General features: G+C 42.1%; 1 protein-coding gene across 4 annotated transcripts in view; it reads right to left on the bottom strand.

The window, feature by feature from the left end:
- The window catches only part of IQCK (IQ motif containing K), a 122814-nt gene that overhangs the window by 46056 nt on the left and 49866 nt on the right, over positions 1-26892 (bottom strand). For 3 of the 4 annotated variants that reach the window (XR_003522934.2, XM_027610288.2, XM_027610285.2), the window contains one exon: positions 21175-21259. Coding sequence is in view for 3 of the 4 variants with exons in the window: in XM_027610288.2 (XP_027466089.1) it covers positions 21175-21259 (85 nt within the window). In the remaining variant the exon portion in view is untranslated. Of the gene's footprint in view, positions 1-10786; positions 13174-21174; positions 21260-26892 lie in introns of those variants that run through there. The other variant, XM_027610287.1, reaches the window with a different exon arrangement.

Raw genomic sequence — 26892 nt, 5'->3', positions numbered from 1 at the left:
CAGGTGCATCAGACGCACCTAGTATGTGGGGCTGGCTTCAGGAGAATTGCCCTGGGCAGTCACACAGGCCCCATGCTTACAAGGGCCTCACCTTGTTTTAATACTCTTGCTGTCACCATCTAGAAACTCTTAAAACTTTGAACAAGGGGCCCTGCATTTGCATTCTACACTAGGCCCTACACATTCTGTAGCCAGTCCCACCAATATGTAGCTTCCTCACTTACTCCTCACGACACCCTTGGAGTCTGGTTTATCAGCTTCCATCACATATTTGGGATATGCTGCCACTGAGCAAATAAAAAGGGGGGGGTGTTTGCAGACAGTCTGGCAAGTTGGCAAAGCATTTTCTGGGCATATTAAGAAAAATCCACTTGCAGATATAACCCAGAGTATATTTGAACAACCACAGGACCAGGCAGGGGGAAGGTGAAGAGGGTCTGGCCTGGGAAGCTAGGCCCCAAGCAGCCGAAACTCACTATTTATAGTGCTGTGGCCTATTTTGGCCTGCTGGGTGGCCCTGAAAAATTGCCCTGAGAACTGGGCCTGGAAACTGATGATGGAAATCAGGTGCCTTCAATCTGGAGTATCGCTGGCATCATGCTGGGCACAAAAGGCCTTTCTGATGAGCTCAAGGACATTTTGCAAAACAGGACTTTCTTTGATGGGATTTTCTTTGACAGGGAATAAAAAAAAATTAAGGTGAATCATCAGGAAATTGATCAGGAAATATTAGGGAAGAAAATGCATGGATCAGATCAAGTCAATAAAGAGCTAACACTTAGGAGGCCCTAACCATGTGCCAGGCACTATGCTAAGCACTTGACTTGCACCATTTCCTTTTCACCCTCACATATAACCCTGTGAAGGCAACACTATTATTATCCCCATTTTACAGAAAAGAAAACAGAGGCTTAGGAAAATTAAGTAATTTACTGAAAGTTGCAGGATTGATGAGCTGGGATTCAAACCCACATCATGGTACTCCAGCTACCAGCTCTGCTTCTCAAACTGTCGCGTGCAAACACTCACCGGGGCATCTTGTTAAGATAAAGGTTCTGATTCGAGAGGCCTGGGGTGGGGCCTAGATTTCCAACCAGTTGTCACGTGAAGATGATCCTCCTGCTCTATGAATCCCAATTTGAGTAGCAGGGACATAGATACTGTAATCGTTTTCCTGCTTCTATTTTTTTTTAAAGATTTATTTATTCTAGAGAGAGAGGGAGCAAGTAGGGAGAGGGGCAGAGAGACACAGACTCTGCACGGAGTGCAGAGCCCCACGTGGGTCTTGATCCCAGGACCCTGAGCCGAAGGCAGACGCTTAACTGGCTGAGCCACCCCGGCGCTCCTCCTGCTTCTATTTCTATCCTCCTACAGTTTGCTCTCTCCACAGCAGCCTGAGTTATTGTGTTAGTTTCCCTTACTGCATAATAAATGACCCCCCAAAATGTGGTGGCTCACAAGAACAATGAACACTTATCTCACACAGTTTCTGAGGCTCAGAAGTCCAGGCGCGGCTGAGCTGGGTGGTTCTATTTCAAAGTATCCCATGAGGTTACAGCTTGGATGTTAGCTGGGCCTGTAGCCACCTGAAGGTCTGATTGGCTGGAGGAGTTGCACCTAAGGCTCACTCACACAGCTATGCACTGGGTCTCCATTTCCCGTATGTGCGCGTCTCTGTAGGGCTGCTCATGACATGGTAGCTGGCTTCTCCCAGAGTGAACGGTCCAAGACGGAGAGACAGACAGAGAGACCAAGGCCACGGTGTCTTTTAGAACCTTATCTTGGAAGTGGCACACCATTATTTCTGTCATATTCTATTAGTTACACATATCAACCCTGGTATAGTTGTGGGAAGGGACGCCCTGGGAATGTGAATACGAGGAGGTGGGGATCACTGGGGAGTCATCGTGGATGCTGGCCTGATGAAAATTAAGTGAGAGCATGTCTCTCTTCTCAGCTTCATTGATGTTGGGCTTGTCCACATGACTCGCTTGGGCCAGTGGAATGTGTGGGGAAGTGGCATGTCTCCAGGCTGGGTCTTAAGACTGTATTTCCCCTCAGTGCTTTGATCAGAGCTTTTGATCTCTGCTGTAAAGGAACATGCCCTTGGTAGCTTACTGACCTCAGAAGAATGACAGACCCTAGACAAAACTACACAGAACCCAACAGCCTAGATCCAAGTGTAGCGAGATCCAACCTAGAAGAGCTGAAACCTGGCTGAGCTGCAGGCATGTGAGTAGGATATAAATGTATGTTGTAAGCCACTGAGTGTGGGGGTGGTTTGAGTGTGGGGGTGGTTTGTGAAGCAGCATTACTGGGACAATTGCTAGCTGATACACTTCTCAGCATTATATTACATATTTATTTATATTTGTTTATAGTCTATTGCAAGAATGCAAGCTCCATGAGGGCGGGGACATGGTCTTATTCCCTGCAGTATGCCCAACATCTAGACCAATGCCTGTCTGCCACATAACAGGTCCCCAATAAATACTAGTGAATGAATATCAGTGAATGAATTGATCTAATTATAGAGCATGCTTGCTTAACCTTTATGCTATACTGCCTTCAAGTTAGCCTAAAAAATCGCGAAGTATTAAAAAAACAATCGTCTTGAACAGGAGTTGTAGGCAGCATATCCTTTACAAAGAAAATGTGACTCGCACCAAGTTGTCTGCCATTGTCTCTGTGCCAGATGCCAACCTTCTTCACCTGGACCATTTCAGACGTCATCCAGAAATGACAACCAACCTCTGCCTGAGAACGGAAGTGCTGCTTGAAATGACACCAGCTCACCTGGTTGGGTGGCTGTGCCCAGAGGGAAGCCAGAGAGATGGCTAATGACACACACAAAGGGAGGAAATGCACTCCACCCCCCCCCCCCCCCCCGCCTTCAACAGCTGCACCAGGAGACACCCCTCTCTGGAAAGGAGGAAGAGGAAGTCAAGAAGGCTTACAGCTGACCAACAATCCAGGGAAGCCAACACTCACAAGAAAGCAGAAGGAAAAAGGCTGGCCCTTAAAGTCAATGATGTTGGACTTGCTGAGGAAACAGAAATCGATACCAACCCCTAAAGTTTCCCTACTGCCATCTCAGGGCTCGCTTTGTGTTGGGAGTATTTTGAATGAGAAAGTGCTTGGTCAAATTCCTCCCTGCCAACTACATTAATAGAGTGTTTTCCTTCAAATACAAATGCTCAGAATAGATGTACGTGTAATGATGTGGAAAGCTATTCTCAATGCTAGATGAAAGGCAGGATGCAGGCTGTAGAGTGTGAGCCCAAACTTATAAAAGTAAATATCCCATGTTTATAAAAAACACAATATAACATATATACATACATAAATGTTCATATATACAAAAGAAAAAACATTAAAAAGATACATGCCAAACTGTTAATAGCGGTTTCGCCGGGGAAACAGGTTTAGAGTAGGACAGGAATGGAGAGTTCCGCATTTAACTTTAAAGTAGTACTGAATGTGTTTCTCCAAAATTCGTATGGTGAAGCCCTAACCCCCAATGTGATGGTATTAGGGGTTGGTAATTAGGATTAGATGAGGTCACCAGGGTAGGATCCTCAGGATGGGATTAGTACCCTCACGAGAAGAAATCAGAGAGGGGCGCCTGGGTGGCCCAGTTGGTTAAGCATCTGCCTTTGGCTCAAGTCATGATCTCAGAGTCATGGGATTGAGCCCCATGTCAGGCTCCCTGCTCCAAGGGGTGCTTCTCCCTCTCCCTCTACTCTTCCTCCTGCTCATGTTCTCGCTTGCTCACTCTCTCAAATAAATAAACAAAAATCTTAAAAAAAAGAAGAAGAGGGCGCCTGGGTGGCTCAGTCGTTAAGCGTTTGCCTTCGACTCAGGTCATGATCCCAGGGTCCTGCTCCACGGGAAGCCTGCTTCTCCCTCTCCCACTCCCCCTGCTTGTGTTCCCTCTCTCACTGTGCCTCTCTCTGTCAAATAAATAAATAAAAATCTTAAAAAAAAAAAAAGAAGAAGAAGAAATCAGAGATCTTTTCTTTCTCTCTCTCTCTGCCATGAGTGGACACAGCAAGAAGGAAGCCATCTGCAAGCCAGGAAGGGGGCTCTCACCAGACACTGACCGTGCTGGCACCTTGATCTTGAGCCTCGCAGCCTCCAGAATTGTAAGAAATAAATGTCTGTTACTTCAGCCACCCAGTCTGTGGCGTTCTGTTAGAGTAGCCCAAGCTAAGACATTATTACTATACGGCTTGGTTTTTGTTCACAATGAGTATCTGCTATTTTACAATAAAAATATCAACGAAAGAGTTTTTTTCATACAAAGATGGTCATTCCTTTCCATACCCAAACCAACACGGTGCTCCTTGCAGTATGTGCTGAGGTGGCCAGATGTGGTGGTAAAATGACCTCTTGTTTCATATGGTGTTTGCCCCTGACAAGGGGCCTTCTCTCACTTGCTCTGAGGTGAGGACTGGATGATCAGGAGCTGCCCGGTAATTGTATCCTTGGCGCCACGCCTCAGCTTGCCTTGTCCTTTCAGTTACATCAGTGTTTGCTTTTTGCAAATGTGCTGACTTAACCCTTCCGGCAGAAGACCATGGTCTCCAGCCATGCCCAGTTCTGCCCACATCCCCGCTGTCTCGGAAAGGCGTGTGTTTATCCCACTTCTCATCTCCATCTGTCTGTTGGCGTTCCAGTTACTCTTATACATCAGGCAGTCTTCTAATAGCACACATAAAATCGACAGAGAAAAGACTGCTCTTTCCATGTGCTCTTGAAAACCTCTCTCAGTGGTTTAGGAAATAGAACCTCTGGTACATTTCAAACAGGAAAGACACGGAGGGATCATTACATCCATATTGATACCGTTCATTCCTGCAGCTAGAGTTCCCAGGACACTTTCTCATACGTTGCCACCAGAAAATATTTTGATCCTTATGATAACCTGGTGAGCTGGACTGGGCAACTATTATTATTCGCAACTAGAAGAGAAAGAAATTGAGATTCCAACGGTCGTGATTTGTCCTGGATCACCCAACTGGTAGGTCTCAAAGTGGATTCCAACTCATTGGTGGGTCTTAAACCTGGCTATATGTTAGCATCACCTGGGGGGAGGGGCTTTTTAAAAACTGCCCATCTCCTGTTCTCATCCTGGCCAGTTGAACAAGATCTCAGGGGAATGAGGCCTTGGGTATTAGAATTTAAGAATAAAATCTTTCCAAGGATGACCCTGATACATGGTGAGGCTTGAAACCATTGCAATCCGTAGGTATAAATAAGCCAGTCTTCTGTTAAATTCATAACCAGGATTGGGAACTCCCTCTTATTGGGGTGTTACAGCGGCAGGCTGCTCGACAATAAAAAGGAAGAGGCTACTGATACACATAACCACGTGGAAGAATTTCAAATGCACCAGGTCCAGTGAAGGAAGCCAGACACAAAGGCTATGTATTTTAGGATTCCACTTACCTGACATTCTGGAAAAGGCAAAACCAGAGAAACAGAAACGGATCCGTGAGTGTCAGAGGCTGGTGGTTGGGGGCAGGGGTTAACTACAGAGGGGCAGCCTGAGGGAATTTTGGGGGATGATATAAATGTTTCTATGCCTTGATTATGGGGGTAGTTACACCCTATGCATTTGTCAAAATTAAAAGACTATACTCTACAAAGGGTAAATTTTACTGTGTGTAACTTCTATCTTAATAAACTCAATTAAAACATATGCACACACTTGGGGCGCCTGGATGGCTCAGTCGATTAAGCATCCGACTCTTGAATTTGGCTCCAATCATGATCTCAGGGTCATGAGATCGAGCCCAGCACCAGGCTCTGCGCTGGGCCTGGAGCCTGCTTGGGATTCTCTCTCTCTCATTTCCCCTTACCACCACTCTCTTTCTCTCTTGCTCTCTTTAAAAAACAAAAACAAACCAAAGAACACATGCACACACAAAATGAGGTATTATTACACACCCACTAAAATGGCTAAAATTAAAAAGACTGACCATAACAAGTACAGGTAAGGACATGGAGCAATGGGAACTCTCATATATTTCTAGTAGGAATGCAAAATGGCTTTGTTTTGTTTTGTTTTTAAGAGAGACAGGGTTCTGAGGACAGTCAGACCTGGGCTTAAAACTCTGGCCTTACCACTTATCACTGTGTGATGCTGGGCAAGTCAGTTAGGGTTTCTAAGCCTTGGTTGGTTCATCTACACATGAGATAATAGTAGTACATACTGGCTTACTTTATAGGGTAGCATAAAGCATAAAGGAGACAATGCTTGTAAAATGCTTAATTCGGTGCCTGGCACATAGCAAGTAACCAAAAATACTAGATTTTGCTATTTTTTTTTAATAAATCAGATTTATGTACTGATTTTGAGAGAGAGAGAGTGTGTGTATGAGCAGGGGGAGGGGCAGAAGGAGAGGGAAAGAATCTCAAGCAAGACTCCTCACTGAGTGGGAAGCCCGATGTGGGGCTTGATCCCAAGACACTAAGATCATGAGCTGAAATCAAGATTCGGCTGTTTAACCGACTGAGCCACCCAGGCACCCCTAGATTTTACTATTCTTTTTTTTTTAAGATTTTTATTAATTTATTTGACAGAGGGAGAGAGAATGGGCACGCACACACAAGCAGGGGGATTGGCAGGCAGAGGGAGAGGGAGAAGCAGGCTCTTCACTGAGCAGGGATCCCAGGATCCTGGGATCATGACCTGAGCCGAAGGCAGATGCTTAACCGACTGAGCCACCCAGGTGCCCCAGATTTTGCTATTCTTAATATTATTATCATTTTTCTTGTTATCGCTGCCTCTGAACTCAAGGGACAGATGAGCTCTGTTTGTAAAGTACCCAGCGCTGTTCTTGGCAAGCACTAGATTCTCAGTACACATTTGTCAAAGTCCCGCATCAGGCTCCCTGCTCCTTGCGAGCCTGCTTCTCCCTCTGCCTCTCTCTCTGTCTCTGTCTCTGTCTCTCATGAATAAATAAATAAAATCTTTAAAAAAATAAAAAATAAAAGAGTGAACAAATGGAGTCAGTCACACATCAATGGAAGGCATAAGGCCTCTATTTGAGTGGAACTGGCAGAAGGGTTGATGGCAGCCATCCTTGGGAGCATTCCACTTCAAATGCTAGAGGTCTAATATCAGAATCCTCAGCTTAAAATCAAGACCTCTATAATGCTGAGAAGTTCAGGAGTTTTCTTCCACTCAATCACAGGAACTCGTAAAGGTGGCCTTGACCTCCCTAACAGTTTATAAACATTCTCCATGTGTTAGAAAATTGCTCAAAACCAATTTCACTACGTAGGATTCACAAATACCTCCAAGATAGCCCGAAGGAAAGGGCTCTTTGGGATTTGATCTTCTGGTTGGGAAGGTAAGGTGAAACAGACTGAAACTATATCCATGGGCCAGCAAACACCAAGATGATCCCACAAGAAGATAAATCTTTCCATGTGGAGCTCCCACTAGAGGAATCCGGGGCAGAGATTGCTTATCAAATCACGAAGGTCATGACCAGCCCCTCTGAGGCTATTGAGACATGGCTGTGCCCCATCAAGAGGAAAACTGGGGGTAATTTGATGCAGTGCCCCATTTTTAGCATTCCTTTTGCACAATACAATGTCTGACTTTTGCCAGCAAAGTCTGCCCACCTGCCAGCAGATATCAGCACTCAGAAGAGAAATTCCAAACCAAGAAAATCTTTTCTGTCCGATACGCAGATGAACTAAAGATACCCACCCAGTGAGCCTTCGGCTGATGCTGTCCTTTCAAGCCTGCTTGGGAGGATCGTAATTTCCCATAGCACACTTCATTTCTTCATATTATGAGGCTTGGTGCAGAGGTAGTTCACGAAGGGCAATGCTAAAATGAATACACTTTTCTCAAAAGTAATCTCTGGGGGATTAACGAGCACAGCTGTTGAGTTTGAGGATCCTGTGACAAAGCACCTCCCCACAGAAGTCCCTGTTTAAGCGCCTGTGTAAATCCCAGAGAAGGGCTTTGAAGATGGAACCAAAACAGTTTTTTCTTCTTTGTTTTCAAACGCCCTCATTAGGGAGATCATTTAAGGGATTCAGTTATTCACTAAAATACTTATTATGTATCTAGTCTGTGCCAGACAGTGTTCTAGGGGCTGGGGATATAGGATGAAAAAGTCAAGCAACCTCTATCCTTCTGGAGCTCACATTCTGGTCAGGGTGACAGGCAATGGACAAACAAATGAATATCCAATATAATGTCAGGTAATTGGTAAGTGAGAGGCAGAAAAAAAAGCATAGTAAGAGGCTGGAGAATGATGAGTGCGTGCTCTTTTTGAAAGGGTAACCAGGAGAGACGTTCAAGAAGAATCCTGAATGAAGCAAGAGAAGGTACCACGATTGAGAGTTGCCAAGCATAAAGAACAAACAGCAAGTGCAAAGGCCCTGAGACAGGAGCATGCTTGGTGTTCCTGAGGAACTACAAGGAGGCCACTAGCTGGCTTTTTAAAAAGATGCTCTGGGGGTGCCTGGCTGGCCCAGTTGGCAGAGCATGAAACTCTTGATCTCGGGGTTGCTTGAGTTCAAGCCCCATATTGGGTGTAAAGGTTACTTAAAAAAAAAAAAAAAAAAAGATGCACCATGAAGTAAGATGGAATCAGTAATAATAAAAAAATGATAACAGTAACAACAACAGCTAATATTTATTGTGGATTTACTATGTGCCTGGCACTGTGCAAGGCCCAAATGTGGACTAACCATCTGATTCCATCTTCATAGATGGGAACCATTAATAGTCCCATTTTACAAGCAGGAAAGTGTCATTCAGAAGTTACATAACCCACCCAAAGTCATCAATAAATAGATCTGTCTGCTGATAGAGTCCATATTCTTAACAAGTGGCCATAGGGCATGATTTACATAGAATAAAACAAGTTTTTCCACTCAGCCACAACTTTCAAGAACAAGAAAGTTAAGGCTAATGATGAGACCTTCAAGTGATCTTTCAAAAACAATTTTTTTTTTTTTTGGTCACGCCTAACATCCCAGCCCGCTGCCTGAAGTGGACAAAAATTTCTCTTCCTCTAAGTACAGAGCTTCAACTTGGAATTTCTGCTTTCTGCAGAAAAATATGGGAGGAACCACAAAACTTTTTCTTTGTATTCTTTGAAGTCTTTTCACAGTTGCTTGGTTTTTATCTTGGGCTGTTTTTGTCACCCATTTCCTCCCTAACTATACAGGCCATCTCTAAATAGAAAGGAGTGGTTTTTTTGGAGGGAAAAATCAAGTTAAATCAAATCAAACACAGTTAACACCCATCTCTTGCTTTTTCTTTTTTTTTTTTAAATTGTGGTAAAATATACTTAACATAAAATTTACCACCTTAACCATTTTTTTTTTAAAGATTTTATTTATTTGACAGAGAGACACAGTGAGAGAGGGAACACAAGCAGGGGGAGTGGGAGAGGGAGAAGCAGGCTTCCCACGGAGCAGAGAGCCCGATGCGGGGCTCGATCCCAGGACCCTGGGATCATGACTGGAGCCGAAGGCAGATGCTTAACGACTGAGCCACCCAGGTGCCCCCACCCTAACCATTTTTAAGGATACGGTACAGTGGTATTAAGTCCATTCACATTGTTGTGCAAACATCACCAGCATCCTTCCCCAGGACTCTTCGCATCTTGTAAAACTAAAACTCTGTAACCATTGAACACTAACTCCCCATTTACCCTCTCCCCAGCCCCTGGCAACCACCCTTATACTTTCTATCTTTATGATTCTTACTATTCGAAGTACCTCATCTAAATGGACTCATAACAGTATTTGTCTTTTTGTGACTGGCTTATTTCACTTAGCCTTATCCACGTTGTAGCATATGACAGATTCCTTTCCTTTTTAAGGTGGAATAATATTACATTGCACGTATATATCACATTTTCCTTATCCATTTAGGTGTCGATGGACACTTGAGGTGCTTCCACCGTTTAGGTCGTGCCAATAATGCTATGAACACGGATATACAAATATCTATTCAAGACCCTACTTTCATTCTTTTGGAACTCACAACACTTTTTATTTAGAATCTTCAGAATGCTCTGAAGAGGGAAATGCCAATATTCCTCCCTTGCCTTTTAAACTGCCGGCTGATCCGATGGGTTTTCTCTAGTGAAGTCTAACACATGTGCTGTGAAAGGCTTTCTTTGTTCGTGAAATCAAACCATATTCCAAATGACTTGTGGTCTGTTGTTTCTTGTTAATTAAGACTGTAACAGGAGAGCTATAGGCAAAATAATCAAATTTCCTTACAACCTAAAATATTTGAGCATAAATATCTAGATCTTTTCTACACACACACACACACACACACACACACACACACACACACACACACACACACACCCCTAAAAGAGGCTCAGGAATAATAGTCTAATGATGCCAAATTTGAACTAAAGAGGAAGAGGGTACAAAAAGTATCATGGTTGAATGTAGGTTTCCAAGTCTTTATTTAAATAATGTTTTTATTCTTCTGTAAAAACAATATATTCTTTGTAGATAATTTGAAAAATAGAAAAAAGCAGAGGGCAAAAATGTCACCCCTTATCCTATCTCTGAACAACTACAATATTATTTTATATATTTGTTTCTAGTGGACTATCTACATATCCATATATATTTTTAAAATATTTTATTTATTTGATAGAGAGAGACACAGCGAGAGAGGGAACACAAGCAGGGGGAGTGGGAGAGGGAGAAGCAGGCTTCCCACAGAGCAGGGAGCCCGATGCGGGGCTTGATCCCAGGACCCTGGGATCCTGACCTGAGCTGAAAGCAGATGCTTAACGACTGAGCCACCCAGGCGCCCCTACATATCCATATTTTTAACATAATTATAAGTAATCTACATATAAGACATTTTATTCTTTCTTCACCTAATATCCTATGGCAATCTCCATCTTGTTACTATGCTCTGTTTATTATTTTTAATGTTGACATAATAGTCCATTGAGTAAATGCCCAGTATTTATTTTATAATTACTATGTTATTGAATATTAATTGTTTTACATTTTACTTAATCTAAAACTTGCCGCACGCTTTCAGGAAGAAAACTCTGATTCTGGATTGTAACTCTGATTCTGGTAGAGCTTCTAGATTGTATCACAGATACAATCTTCACTTATCCAGCCTCTAGCTATCAGAATAGGTCAAGAGATACCTAGGCCAGTGGGATTAAAAGAAAGATAAAACAAGTGGTCACTCAGTCACCACTTCCCAGGCTTCTTCTAGACTCAGAGGTCTGCTGTATTGGTAGCAAATGGTACTCCCCAGAGTTGTGCAGTAGACAACCCATACAACTGTGGACACATGGTTTTACCTGTTTATACACTCCTGCACAGTGTCCATGCAACTCCAACATCCTTAGACATACTTCAGGTCCCAGTCTCTTACTTCTTCCTCTCTTTACTCTCCCAACAAGACCTACACCAAGGCACACTTGTATATATTGCTGGTACATGTAAATAGGTCTAGAGGCTAGTCTCTAGCCTCTGTAGAGGGTAATATAGCAGTAATTGGCAAAACTCTGAAAAAAGGTGCTTACTTTTTGAGCCATCAATTCCACTTCTAGCAATTAACCTTATAAAGAGAATCAGTTAAGTGTTCAAGGACATATGAACAAGGATGTTTTCATAATATGTTTTCTATAGAAGAGAAAACTGGAATGTCTAACTCTGGTTAAATAAATTTCATATCACAGAGCCATTACAATTTGTGAGACAGACCTTTGTGTACTGACAAAAAAGGAGATCCCCAGTATGTCACTAAGGGGAAAAAGCAGGCACAAAACAGTGTTGGCCTCACAATTTTGCTTTAAAAAATTCCTATATGAACGGAAAAATTCTAGAAGGATGAATACATTAAAATTTTTTTAAAAACTTCTATGTATTATCCTTTTTTCTACAATGGAAATGTATTATTTAAACAATAAAAATAATAGATATGTTTAAAAAAATTTTGCTCCTTGGGGTAGGCTTCCCCTCTCCAGCTATGAGCAAGTCGATACAGGACACAGTCTTTCCCTGGGACAAAGTGGAATGGTTTCTCTGCACGAGTGGACCCAGATTTTTATTTTGTGCCAATATCCCCCCTCATGTGCAAGTAATCAAGAGTCTAGAACTTTTTGTGTTGAAAACAATCATTGTCAGGACTCTAGATTGTGACAGAAATCCATCTGGAAGGGACGCATTGGCACCGCTAAATCCAGGTGCTCCACGGCCTTAAAGTCTCAGCCCCCTCCTCGCTCCCAGCTCCCTTGCCTCTGCAGTCACTTTTCTGTCAGGTTCTTTACTCAGTGGCAAGATGTTTGTGGACAGTCTGGCCTCCCAACTACCCCCATGCAAAGCAAGCTGCTCTGTCTCAATATCTCCTGTGAGATCCCAGGATGGTTTCACTAGGTATGACTGGCCTGATTTAGGTCCCTTGCCCATCATGAACTAATCCCTGTAGCCAGAGGGATGTGATACTCCAGTGGCCGAGCTGGCAGAGACCCACCTCTACAGCCAAGGGGAGAGGGACTGTCCAACTCTAAACCTGTACTCTTTGTTTATAACAAGCTGTTTCTCCTTGGGGGTGCCTCATCCACCCCAGCTCACTGCACAGTAGACAAAGGTATAAGTGCACAGATTCTCATTGTTCTCTGCAGGTGGAAATCGGGATCGCCAGTCTTTTTTTTTTGCAAAGCCACAAAGGAGCTGCTGGAGCAACCTTGCACTGTATTGTTCACCAAATGAACAAAAACAGTAATGATTGATGGGCTTTGTGACTGTCAGCTGTCACAGTGCCTGGAGGGGGCGTTGATCCTGGGAGGAGGGGAGATTGTATGCCACCCTGGAGTCTAGGCTAGTTAGACAGAATAAAATAAAACAAATGCGCAGAAAGCATAAAACACCTGAAGCTTATTTAGACAGAATCAATATTCAGTGGATTTATCTGGTCTCTGCCTCCTAAATCATTAAAGAAATTTCAATCCTTATGGCCCATGGGAACCTCATTTGAACTTCATAGTTAAAATAGAGAGCAGAGTTTTCTCTATTCCCTGTAACATCCAGTGTTTCAGCGGCAGAAGAGCACCATTGATGTGGTAATGCAGTTTATCACCAATCACACTTCAGAGAGTGTTCAGAGGACCAGCTTCATTCACAATATCGAAACAGCTTTAAAAAAAAAAAACATTCAGTTTTGCATGTTGAAACAATCTGGCTTTCTAATCATTCGTTAATCTACTATTTTGGAAAAAAGGAACAAGAGCGTGTCACTTTTACAGATGTGTTTAACATCTAGTAATAACTACCAGGAACCTATTTATAAGGCTAATTATAAAGTCAAAGCTACCAAGAATGGTTCACTACACATAGCTTTTCATACCACATGACATTTCTTTTAATGTGGTAGGTTAAAATATATTTTTATGAGATGTCCAGCTAGTTTCATGATAACAAGCGAGGATGTCAGATTTCTGGATTTTAAAACTTCCTGTCAAGAATATTTTTCAGTCTTAAAGAGGAAGGAAGTTCTGACACATGTGACAATATAAATGAATCTTGAGGACATTAAGTGAAATAAGCCAGTCACAAAAGGACAAATACTGTATGATTGCACTTCTATGAGGTATCTAGGTAGTCAAACCATAGAGACAGAAAGTAAAAGGGTGGCTGCCAGGGGCTGGGGGAAGGAGGGCATGGGGAGGAGTTAAGTTTCAGTCTAGAAAGATGAAAGTTCTAGAAATGCATGGTGGTGATGGCTGCACAACAGGGTGAATGTGCTTAACGTCACTTTACAACTAAAAATGGTTAAAATGGTAAATTTCATGGTATGTATAGTTTACCATACAAAACAGTTTTGTGGGGGGCTGTATTTTTCCCTCATGGTGTTTAAGACAGTACAAGTAACGGTTTTCATTAATTGCAAACCTTTCATGCTAAGTGCAATAAAACTACGTGGGAGTGTGTAAGGAGAGAGAGTTCGTGCAAGTGCTGCCTGTGACGGAACACTTCACAAATTTCTGAAAATCCCTTTTTCTGGTCTTAGGATGTTTCATTGTTATAAAACCAGGCCAAGGGGCACCTGGGTGGCTCAGGTGGTTAAGCGTCTGCCTTCGGCTCAGGTCATGATCTCCAGGTCCTGGGATCGAGCCCCGCATCAGGCTCCCAGATCAGCGGGGAGGCTGCTTCTTCCTCTCTCTCTGCCTCTCCCCTTGCTTGTGCTCTCTCTGTCTCTCTCTCTCTGAAATGAATGAATAAAATCTTAAAAAAAAAAAAACAGGCCAAAAATCAAGAACTTGTGTCAGAAGAACACATGGTTAAAAGGTATAAAATGGCTTGCTTTGTATTTTTTTCCCATAATTATTCATTCGTTTGCTTACACATAATTTACATAACATAAAATTCACCCCTTTTACAGTTTACAGTTCAGCGGTGTTTATTCACAGTTGTACCGCCATCTCCATCATCTAATTCCAGAACATTTCTATCACCCAAAACAGTGCCGTTAGCAGTCATTCCCCGTGCCTCTCTTCCTTGGGTCCTGACCACCACTAATCTGGTTTCTGTCTAGGGATTTACCTATTCTGGACATTTTATTTAAATGGAATATGTGGCCTTTTATGTCTGGTTCCTTCTCTTTAGCATAAAGTGTTCAAGGTTCATCTACCTTGTAGCGTGTATCAGTACTTCATTCCTTTTTATGGCTGAGTAACGTTCCACATTTTACATATCCATTCATCAGTTGGTGGACATTTTGACTGTTTCCCACACTTTGGCTATTGTGAATAATGCTTCCATGAACATTCCTGTACAGGTGTTTGTATGGACAGATGCTTTCAATTATCTTAAACATATACCTAGGAGTAGGATTGCTGAGTCATGGAGCAGTGACTCAATGTTTAGATTTTTGACAAACTGCCAAACTGCTTTCCAAAGTGGCTGTACCATTTCCCATTCTCGCCAGCAGTGTGCGAGCCCTTCCAAGATCTCTACATTCTTGCCAACACTGTTATTGCCTTTTGGATCCTAGCCATGCTGGTGGATGTGAAGTGGCATCTCACTGTGGTTTTGCTTTGCATTTCCTACATCTTTTCATGTGCCACTTGGCACATTTGCATATATTCTTTGAAGAAGTGTCAATTCGAATCCCTTCCAGTTTTGTAATTGAGTTATTTGTCAGGCTGTGAGAATTCTTTATATATTTGGGATATTAGACCCTTATCTGATACATGATTTGCAAATATTTTCTTCCATTCTGTGTTTTGTCTTTTTGTTCACTTGATGGTGTTCTTAAGAGCCAAAAGTCTGGGGTTTTTTAAAGATTTTATTTATTTATTTGAGAGAGAGAGTGTGCAAGCACAAATGGGGAAGTGGGGCAGGGGCAGAAGAAGAGGGAGAAGCAGACTCCCTGCTGAGCAGGGAACCAGACATAGGGCTCGATCCCAGGACCCTGAGATCATGACCCGAGCCAAAGGCAGACACTTAACTGGACTGAGCCACCCAGGTGCCCCAAAAGGTTTTTTTTTTTTTAAGATTTATTTGTTTTTATTTTAGAGAGAGAGTGGGGGGTGAGGGGAAGGGGCAAAGGGAGGAGAGAGAGAGATTCTCAAGCAGACTCCCCGCTGAGCACATCACCCAATGTGGGGCTCGATCTCATAGCCCTGAGATCATGACTTGAGCCAAAATCAAGAATCAGACACTTAACTGACTGAGCCACCCAGGCACCCGAAGAGCCAAAAGTTTTTAATTTTGACGAAGTCCGATGTCTTTTTCTTCGTTTGTTACTTGTGCTTTTTGTTATGTAAACTGTTGTTTAATCCAAAGTCATGAAATTTACACCTATGTCTTTTTTTCAGACTTTTATAGTTTTAGCATTTTCATTTAGGTCTTGGATTAATTTTTGTATATTGTATGAGGTAGGGGATCTAACTTTATTCTTTTGCATGTGGATATTCAGGAGTTCTAGCACTATGTGTTGAAAAGACTATTCTTTCCCCATCGAATGGTCTTGGCACTCTTGTTAAAAATCAATTGACCATAAATGTAAGGGTTTATTTCTGTACTCTCAATTCTATTCCATTAATCTATGCCACTAGCACTTTTTTTTAAAAGATTTTATTTATTTATTTGAGAGAGAGAGAATGAGAGATAGAGAGCATGAGAGGGAAGAGGGTCAGAGGGAGAAGCAGACTCCCTGCTGAGCAGGGAGCCTGATATGGGACTCGATCCCAGGACTCCAGGATCATGACCTGAGCCGAAGGCAGTCGCTTAACCAACTGAGCCACCCAGGTGCCCTATGCCACTAGCACTTGATTACTATAGCTCTATAGTAAGTTTTGCAATAGAGAAGTGTGAGTCCTCTATTTTGTTCTTTTTTCAAGACTGTTTTGGATATTTGGGGTCTCTTACATTTTCATATGAATTTTAGGATCTGCTTGTCAGTTTCTGTTAAAAAAAAGTCAGTTGGGATTTTGATAGAGATGGCACTGTATCTGCAGATCAATTTGTACTGTCATCTTCACAATATTAGGTCTTCCAATCAATGGACACAGGCTGTCTTTCCATTTGTTTGGGTCTTTCTAAATTTTTTTCAGGGATGTTTTGTAGTTCTCAGCATACAAGTCTTGCACTTCTTTTGTGAAATTTATTCCCAAGTATTTTGTTCTTTTTGATGCTATTACAAATGGGATTGTTTTATTAATTTCATTTTCAGATTGCTCATTGCTAAGCACATATAAATACGATTGATTTTTTGTGTATTGGTTTGGTATCCTGCAACCTTGCTGGACTTGTTTCTTAGTTCTAATTTTTAAATATTTCTAGTGAGTTACGTAGGAATTTCTGCATAGAAGGTCATGTTTATATAGAGAATAGAGATAGTTTTACTTCCTCCTTTCTGATTAGAATGCCTTTTATTCCTTTTCTTTTATTTTTTTTTTAAGATTTTATTTATTTATTTGACAGAGAGAGACACAGCAAGAGAGGGAACACAAGCAGGGGGAGTGGGAGTGGGAGAAGCAGGCTTCCTGCAGAGCAGGGAGCCCGATGCGGGGCTCGATCCCAGGACCCCGGGATCATGACGCCAGACGAAGGCGGACGGTCAACTGACTGAGCCACCCAGGAGCCCCTTTATTCCTTTTCTTGCCTAACTTCCTTGGTTAAAACCTCCAGTGCTGTGCTGAACTGAAGTAGAGAGGATATCTTTGTTTCATTCCCAATCTCAGGGGGAAAACACCCAGTTTTTCACCCTAAATATGATGTTAGCTGCGGAATTTTGTAACTACCCTTTATCAAGTTGAAGTTCCTTTCTAGTCATAGTTTGTTGAGTGTTTTTTTTATCATAAAAGCCTGTTGGATTTTGTCAAATGTTCTTTCTGCATCCATAACATGGTTTAAATTAATTTGAAATAATGAAAATCACATTGTATTCTCTTTGTAAAGACTTTGTTCAGTGTATAGAAGGCTACGGTCTCCTTAATTCTTTCCCAGCCACCCCAAGTTACCCACTATTGTTAGATTGCTCCATTTCCTTTCAGGTATTTTCCTATCTTATGTGTGTGTGTGTGTAGCTGTCCAAAATATATGTTTTTTTAAAAAATATTTATTTATTTATTTATTTGAGAGAGAGAGCACGCATGCATGTGCACAAGTTTGAGGAGGGGCAGAGGGAGAGCGAATCCTGAAGCAAACTCCCCACTGAGCACAGAGCCCCCCATGCAGGGCTCAATCCCAGGACTCTGAGATCATGACCTGAGCTGAAATCATGAGTTGGCCACTTAACGGACTGAGCCACCCAGGCGCCCCTATACAGTACACATTTTAATAAAAAGTGGTATAATATATATACGTGTGTGTGTGTGTGTGTGTGTGTATGCTATTTCTCCTTGAGATACCATCTTGTTCCCAGTAGATATTCCAGTGTCCCATCTTTCTTTTAAGGATGAGATCAAGTCCCTCCTTTTTTGTGGAAGCTTCTGAGGTCATCCCACATATCAGACATCTTTCCTTCCAGCAACAACTTAGGATCTTACCCTCTACTTGGCACTCTTCAGTAATATATATATATATCACAGGAGATGTTTGTGATATTACATATTATATAATATAATTATTATATATTATATATACATATCACAGGAGATGTTTGGATTTGAACAACCCGAACTCTCACACAGCATACACTTGCTCCTACACATCTTTTGTACCATAAGGAACATTTCTAGCTATTGTGTGATGATGGTATTATAACCAGTTAAATTTTGAGCCACTGTGACATCTTTTTATATGGCAGTGTTTGTTGGTATGATGAGCTGAATTCAGCTGTCTTATAGACTACAGACAGTCCCCAGCTTATAATGATAACACTTTATATGATGGTTTGAAAGCCATATGCCTTAAGTAGAAACTGTACTTTAAATTTTGAATTTTGATCATTTCCTGGGTGAGTGATATGCCATACGATACTCTCATAATCCTAGGCAGTGCAGCAAGCCACAGGTCCCATTCAGCCAGCTGATCACCAGGGTCAATAACCAATACACTGATGACCATTCTGTACCCATGCAATTATTCTATTTTTCACTTTCAGTGCAGTATTCAATAAGTTCCAGGAGCTATTCAACACTTTATTATAAAATAGACTATTTTATAGGGGATGATTTTGCCAAAATGTCAGCTAACATAAATGTTTTGAGCACATTTATAGGCTAAGCTAAGCTATGAGGTCCAGTGGGTTAGGTGTATTAAATGAATTTTCAACTTATAATATTTTCAGCTTACAATGGGTTTATCAGGATGTAGCCCCATGATAAGTAGAGAAAGATCTCTCTGTTTTTCATGCTCTGCCCGTAACACAGGCTCCTGTGTGTGAAAGTCTTACTGCATGGGAGAATCAGGGACAGAACCTCCCCTTTTCCTGTTAACATACTGGTTATATTCCAGGCTTCTGAGTATGATTTGGTTTGAAGAAAGCGCTTTGCTGTTTTAAAGAAAGGAAATCTGAAAATCACTATTTATTGCATTTTGCTCTTACAGTTTCATTAAAAGGATCAGAAAGTGGGAAAGTAAAACGGCTAATTCTAGTGTAACAAGTGTAAGTCTTACAAATGAAATACACTGACGACAAAGGCGGAGCTCAGAAAGCACTGGAAGCCAGGAATCTTTGACCTCGGTTGGGCGTCCCTGAACTTAAGCTACCCTGCTGATGTTCAGTTATGAAGGAAAAAGACCACAGGTATAAAATATGTATGAAATGCTGAAAACCTATGTCATCACTAGTTTTATCTAAATCGTGGGGTATAATAGAGGGTTTTATAACTGGGTTTTAACTCTTTGGGAACAAACTGCTCCTTATAATGTGCAAGTCTATTATTTATAAACTTCCACACCCGACTTCGACCCATGTGTTCAGGAATGTGCCATGTACAAAAGGAGTGGAATGACTGGACGATATTGCCTGAGACAATAGGAAGCTCCTTGTAATCAAGGACAGTCCCATTTAATGGTCATTTAACAAATATTTTGCTTGATGATTTATTAATTATATCTCATTAGAGTAAATCTAACTTCTTCATGGAGAATTGCTTGCTGGTGTGTTCCTTTCAGTCTACTTCTCCTGTAGTAATTCTGAGGAGTGCATCAATGTGCATCTTTGGCCTCCATGTAAATCCACTGAGACTCTTCCTTGTGGCGATTTACTACCTCTGAAATCAAATCTAAACTCATTCCATTGACTTGGGTGGAGACATGCTTCTACCTAGAATGGGTGCTTCATGTTTACCTGGAAGCTTCTTAACATTGATACTCTGCCAACAAGTTGAAGAGGATGTACGCTTTTTTTTTTAATTTTTTATTTATTTGACAGAGAGAGACACAGCAAGAGAGGGAACACAAGTAGGGGGAGAGGGAGAGGGAGACGCAGGCTTCCCGCGGAGCAGGGAGCCCGATGCGGGGCTCGAACCCAGGACCCTGGGATCATGACCTGAGCTGAAGGCAGACGCTTAACGACTGAGCCACCCAGGCGCCCCAGGATGTACACTTTTTATCACGAGATACACATGCCACTCTCATATGTATTTGGTAAGAATTTTTCAGAGTACATCCTTCCTGAAGGGCCACATGACAATATAGATCAGGAACTTTAGAAAGGAACTCACCTTTTGACCTAGAAATTCCACTTCCAGAATTCATCCTACATAAACAACCAGACAAATGTGCGAAGATGCCTGCACAAAGATATCTATTACAGGGCGCCTGGGTGGTTCAGTTGGTTAAGCGACTGCCTTCGGCTCAGGTCATGATCCTGGAGTCCCAGGATCGAGTCCCACATCGGGCTCCCTGCTCAGCGCGGAGTCTGCTTCTCCCTCTGACCCTCCTCCCTCTCGTGCTCTCTATCTCTCATTCTCTCTCTCTCAAATAAATAAATAAAATCTTTAAAAAAAAGATATCTATTACAGCATTTATTATAATAATGATAAACTGGGACTAACCAATGGCTAGGAAAGACAGGTTTCAAAAGAAAAGGTTACTTCTAGCATATGATACGTGTTTATATGTTATTCTATCTTTTCAGATTTTTTATGCTTTATTTTTTTCATTTTAATTCCAGTGTTAACATACAGTGCTATATAAGCTTTAGGTGTACAATATAGCCATTTGATGGTTCCATATATGACTCAGTGCTCACCAAGATAAGGGTACTCTCAATCCCCTTCAACTGTTTCACCCATCCCCCACCCTATCCATTAAGACTTTTAAGGTTTGAAAAATTTCACACCAAAATGCCAGCAATGATTATTTTGGGATAACCATTTCGGTGGCTCAAAAAGTTTTATTTGCTCTACCTGAGTAATTTTCTTTCTTTTTTTTTTTTTCCTAAAATGAACACGGTATTGCTCTTTGTATGTATATAATATTATTTTTGGGGTAATACAGGCCAGTCGACCCAACATTAAAAGGCTGGAGGGTACTTTTAATGACAATTGCAATGTAGTGTTGGTAAAAATTCTAAATCACTCTTTGAGATGTATTTTGCAGAGAATCCTATTTCTGAGGTTTGGATGTTAGCTATTACTATAGCTCTGTTTCAAATTCATCTAACAGTTTTCCCATGGGCCCTCCACATCACAAAAATTCCCCATCAGACCAAATGCCATAATTGCACATGACTCTTACCAGATAGGCTCTCCAGAAGGATTGAATGCACAGAGCTGCCTCTTCTTCTGTCAGCAGGAGGGAGAGTGGGATCGGCGGCCGGGGACTGAAAAGCAATAAAATGGTCATATGCCCATGAGAATCCATCCTTCAGCCTCGGCAGCCCTTTGACAACATAATGGCCTCTCTGATTAAGTGCCTCATCCATTTCCATTCTTAGAAAGCAGGAATGCCATTTTTGATAGAAAAGTTTAGGCTTGACTTAGCATGTTTTATTTTAAAATCCAAGATGGATTCGTTTTGTTTTGTTTTTAACCAGTGTGCTCTTAAATCACTGTTAGCCTGTTCTGCTTTGAAAGGCTCAGGCTATTAAAGCTGCATGTGAGTCCTAAAAGGTGGGACATCCATAAGGCTCTATAGACATAAAACAGGAGACAAAGCAGGGCGACTTTTAAATACTGCATTACGACTGAGACATAATAAAGGATTCTTTTTCTACCTTTCTACTGAAGGGAAATTAAGCAGCTCATCTCTTTCCTGAAGGCAAAAATATTGGAATTTATCTCTGATAAATTGTGTGTGCATTCCAGTTTAATGTGGCTTGAATTCAGGCATATTTTTAAGTTAAGTTCTGCTACTACATCTTAGTAGGCAATACAATATCTCAAGTGCTGGGTCATTTGACGTTCCTTGCTCTTGTGGGATTTTTCAGATTGTGATGGGATGTTTGATCATAGATATTACGTTTAAAAATCATGGTGAAATGTTCTTTTCTCCCCGCCCCCCCCCCCCCCCCCCCCCGCCAAAAGTTGCATAGAGATACTAATTCCTGACAAGTTTTTATAAGTATGATTTGATTCTGGTTCCTTATGTTTCTCTAAAGCACAGTTACCTCTGAAAACCCCAGTTAAGCCTTTTTAGATATAGTACAAAGAAATAAACCTCAGAAAGGATGTGGGTCACATGGAGGCTGCTCCCAGGACAGGATCCCCAGAAGTGACTTTGCAAGTGAGGGGTTCCTAAGTTCCCTGGCCTCAGAGTTCTCCCTAACAACAGCCATCATTTGAGTTTATAGTAACTCCCATCATACAGAGAGGTTGACTAACCTACCCAAGGTCACACAGCTTGTAGATGGCCTAGTTGGGATCTGAGCCCAGACTCATAGGATCCTAAAGCCTAGGCTTCCCTCTCAGTGCTCGGCTGACACCAGACTTTCACTGGGCAAATACTCGCAGATGTGGAGCCTGGCACAGACTGCAAAGCTAAGTGGCAACATTGCATGATTCTCCAGGATGTGTGGTTTTATTTCTCTCTAAACTCTGATTTAAAAACAACAACAACCCACCCTTGATATAGTATGTTTGTTTGAATGAATGAATGTGCTTTTGAATTATTCCAGAATCAAAGAAATCAAAGCCCAGAAGAATCCTGAGGTTACTGAGATCATTTCAAGGGAGTGCGGTGTTGTTGCCAGGTTCTGGGTCCTGGACTGGGCAGGTCCTTTCGAAGAGACCAAGTAAAGAAGATTCTTCTATTTCTTTGGAGAAATAATTACACACTCAAAATGACAGCATTGTTAGAGAACTGTCCCTAATGTTCTGTTTCCATTTTTATTTGCATGATGTGGTGGCTTTTTAAAATTTTTGTTTGGTTCTCTTTACGTTTTCACTTCTTCTTGCCTAATATCTGGCTCTCTGGGCTGCAACAGATCATTCATATTTTGCTGGAGGCCTGCTTTCTACATTAAATGTCTGTACTCATCCGTTGTCCTTAATCTTGGAACCTTAGTTGTGTGACACCAACAAACCACATCCCTGAAGTAATTCTCTTTCACTAGGTAAAAATCAATGGCTTCTAGAGAGACCTTGGTGTTTCTAAGGAGACCTTGGTGTGCTGGCAATGGTTTTACGAGACTAACGTTATCATGCATTAATGCTAGCTGATATTTACTAAGAGCTTTCTGGACTCCCTTCCTATAAGCATTGCTCCTTGTATTCCAGCCATGCTGTCCTTTTTCATCTCCTCAAAAGTGCCCTCCCACCTCAAGGTCTTTGCAGAGGGGCTTTCCTGTGCCTCTAATATCCTCCTACCCCTAGCCAGGGGCATTGTGTATAGCTGTGCAGGTTGCTGCTTTAAAGACACCCAGCGGGTGGGCCAGAGGGCACTGAAACCCAGCCTATGCTCTTCCCGCTAAGCCATGCTCAGGGTGTGAGCCCCGTCCGCCCTATGGTAGGGGTTCAAAACCTTAAGGTAGCAGGTGAGGGGGCTGACACTTCTTCCTCCTGGTTCACTCTCATTCTTTCTTCTGATTATGGAAAGGTGTTCTTTGATTAGGTTAGGACCTAGTGGAGCTCTGTGTAATTTTCCTTCCTAGTCCTTGGCCCAATTCGGAGATGTAATTCTGTGTGGTTATCTAATGAATGCCCCAATCCTCAACTGGACTGAAAGCTCCACGAGGGCAGAGACCAGGCCTGTGTTTGCTTCTCTTGGTAGTCCCAACGCTTAGGAATTATTCCAGAACCAAAGACATAAAAGCCAGGGAGAACCTTAGGGGTAGGGATACCATTTCTAGTGGGTACTTGATAAATGTTTGTGGAATGAGCCTCTCTGCCTGGCACAGCGTCCTAAGCACTTTCCATACATTATTTCATTAAATCCTCACAATATGAGTAATGAGCGATTGTTATCCTTCTTTTAGATTGAAGAAACTGAGGCACAGAGGTGTGAGGTGATTCATTCATGTGAGGTGATATGGTCAGTGACCATATCCTGCTGAGAATCTTTTGACCCAGGAAGCACAGGGAGTGGCCTAAGGAGAAGAGAAGGCAGCTTACAAGGTCACTGATGTGGAATTCAGGGTCTCGCAGCTGTGCGTGTTTAATAGAAGAAAACACAGTTATTTGCCTAGATGAAAAAACTGGCGGGGGGGGGAGATATAATCATAGAAAATGCCCTCTTCATTAACTCTTACAGTAATAACTTGGCAGGTATTCATTTGTCTGACGTTCCACAGGGAAATCTGATGTCAGGACAGCAGAACAAAGTGGAGTTTGTCACTTGTATCTGAGGGGAGATTTGATGGCGCCTTTCTGTTCAGTGGCATTTTTTCTGACTTAAGTATATTTTTTTCTACTGATGTCATGAAATCCTCAAAGTAACAGTATTCCTGTTTCGGAATAGCAGTAGGAAAGGAGAACTGCAAATCTTGGGACAACAGGCTGGGCCAGCCTGACAAAGGGCTTTCACCAGTAATGAAACCCCGAATGGCTTTGCATCACAATGAATCTCCAAAAAGCAAAATGAGATTTCTAATAGGCCTTTAAGCAGTAATATGAGGCCACCTTTAGTGACATCCCTGCTTTCATGGCTAAATAATGGGGTGCTGTCTCGTTCCCAAACCAAGAATAAGTATGAAAGAGCCAGTGTAAATCAGGCCAAATGAAAAGGACTTAATCTTCTGAGAGTAGTCCCTGGAAATTATCAATCATTTCAGCAGGCCAGCTTGAAGGGATAGAAGCCACGTCAGGCCCTTTTCTCTCTTTTGGAATCAGTGCAACTGGCTTCAGGTCAAATAAAAATAGAGATGGAGTAGAGGCAACCGCTCATCATTGCGGAACTCGGGAGCGGGACAAGGGGCCATGACAATCAAAGGAGAAGGCAGCAGCGGAAGATCCCTCTTTAAGGGATTCCCCAGAGCGGACAGGTTTGCGTGTTTCAATGGGCAAAATTGAACCACTGAGTATGTTTCCAACACCTGTCTTACTGGTAATGCTCATTAGTGGTGTCCTTTTCCTTTTTTAAGACTTATTTATTTTTAGAGAGAGAGCATGAGTGGGAGTGGCAGAGGGAGAGGGAGAGAGAGAATGTCAGGTGGGCTCTGACGTGGGGCTTGATCTCATAACCCTGAGCTCATGACCGGAGCAGAAGTCAAGAGTCTGATGCTCAACCAACTGCACCACTCAGGTGCCCCCCTTTTCTTTTTTTCTTAAATGTGAATCAAATATATTTGAATCATAAGAACTGATGGTATAATTCTGAGGATTTATTTTTCTAATTTGTGTGTATGCATAAACACACACAATTGCTTCCTCCTTTTTGGGTGCTAAGTAAAAGATTTGCAGGACCTAAAGAAGATACACAGTATGCTTTCAAAATACACAAGGGAATCTGAGAAGTCTTTATTAACTTCTGCATCCAGTTCTAAAACAAGAGGGACCATCCCAAAGTGGCAGAATAACAGAATAATTAAACAGAATAAAGCAGAAAGGAGAAAAGCTTGCTTTATATTGAAAACTGAATCTTGGAATCCAAATTCTATCCGCTTTTCATTAGGTAAGAGATTAATTTGTTTTCTTGGAACATGAGAGCACAATCCTGATGCAAAGCCATTTACAAAATGACACAGGCCCTAAATCAACCATCATTTATACAGCCCTTCAAGGGCCTAGTATTTGATAACATCTACCCATCGTAAAGAGCAAAAGAGATTATCCAGTCCCTGCCCTCGGCCTTAACTGGTTTCCCAAACATTCTGTTAGAGGCATCAGTCTTGAGTAATAAACTTCAAATATTTGGAAGAAGTACAACAGAGGTTATCTGGAATGGGGCATCCAGATATACGGTGACCAGCCATTAGGACAGACTCTCATAGGACTCTTTTCTATGATGTGAGGAACAGCTCTGAAAACCAGTAGGGGAGAGCCAGCTACATTACTCTCCAGCAGCCTTAAAGTGTGTTTAGAAACCATGGTTACTAGGATGTGATCTGGCTTTCGCCCCCTCACTAACTCCACCCTGGGAGACAGACAAGCCGTTATTACCCCAGCATCGAGCTGAATCACCCTCCTAAGTTAAACATAGAATCCACTCCCATTTTACCAGGCCCATCATCGGGAGTGGCATATGGGTCCAGTCAACAGAGCTCACCTAATGATGCGAGAAGGCCAGGAGCCCACCCTGCAGGTATAACCATCCTGAAAACCAGGGTTGTGATCTCGATGAGCTTTGATAAACATGCCCAGAGTGCTGCGTCATTTAGTCTCTTTTTAATGGATTACATGTTTTCTCTAATGTGACTCAAGGAAAACTTGAAGGAGATCTGCCTCCTTCCCATTCTCCCTCTTCCTGCTCCAGAACGTGAGCCTGGGCAAGGGTGGGTGTATGGGAAGGGCAAACCACCTTCCTCCTCACGGCTTCCAAATCACTTGCAGGGGTCTTAACTTGTTTTGTGTCATGGGTTCCTTTTTACGCTAGCAGTTTGGATTTCTTCTCTAGATAATATATAATAAAATATGCAAGTAAATGTTTCAAAGCAAACCAATTGTATTGCAATACAGTTTTCAAAATATTTTTAAAAACCCAATTGATGACATAATAATATATGAGCCTCTAGAGTATGCAATAAGTAAGAAGAGCTAATGGCAGGTCAATGAACTACTGTTATTTGGAAGAAGTAACAAGAGTAAATGATATTTCAGGATCACTGCAACAACTAGATTGGGGGGGGTGAAAAAATGTGATTGCTATTAGTGATGAAGACACTGGTACTATGGACTCTCCTGAGGTTTGTTGCCTACATTCATAATTAAAAGTGAGGCTAAATCTCAGTTAGAGGCTAATGAAAATAGAGAGGCAATTTGTCCACCTTCAACGTTCAGGGACCCCTAAATCATTGACAGTTGTGGCTGGAGCTGTGGAAAGGGGCGGGGGGAGACGAGGTTTACATCTAGGATGAGATTG

The sequence above is a fragment of the Zalophus californianus genome, chromosome 10 (genome assembly GCF_009762305.2).
Source record: "Zalophus californianus isolate mZalCal1 chromosome 10, mZalCal1.pri.v2, whole genome shotgun sequence".
In the NCBI taxonomy this organism is placed as follows: domain Eukaryota; kingdom Metazoa; phylum Chordata; class Mammalia; order Carnivora; family Otariidae; genus Zalophus; species Zalophus californianus.
Note: the sequence above shows the minus strand (reverse complement) of the source record. Positions and strands in the feature narration are given on the sequence as shown.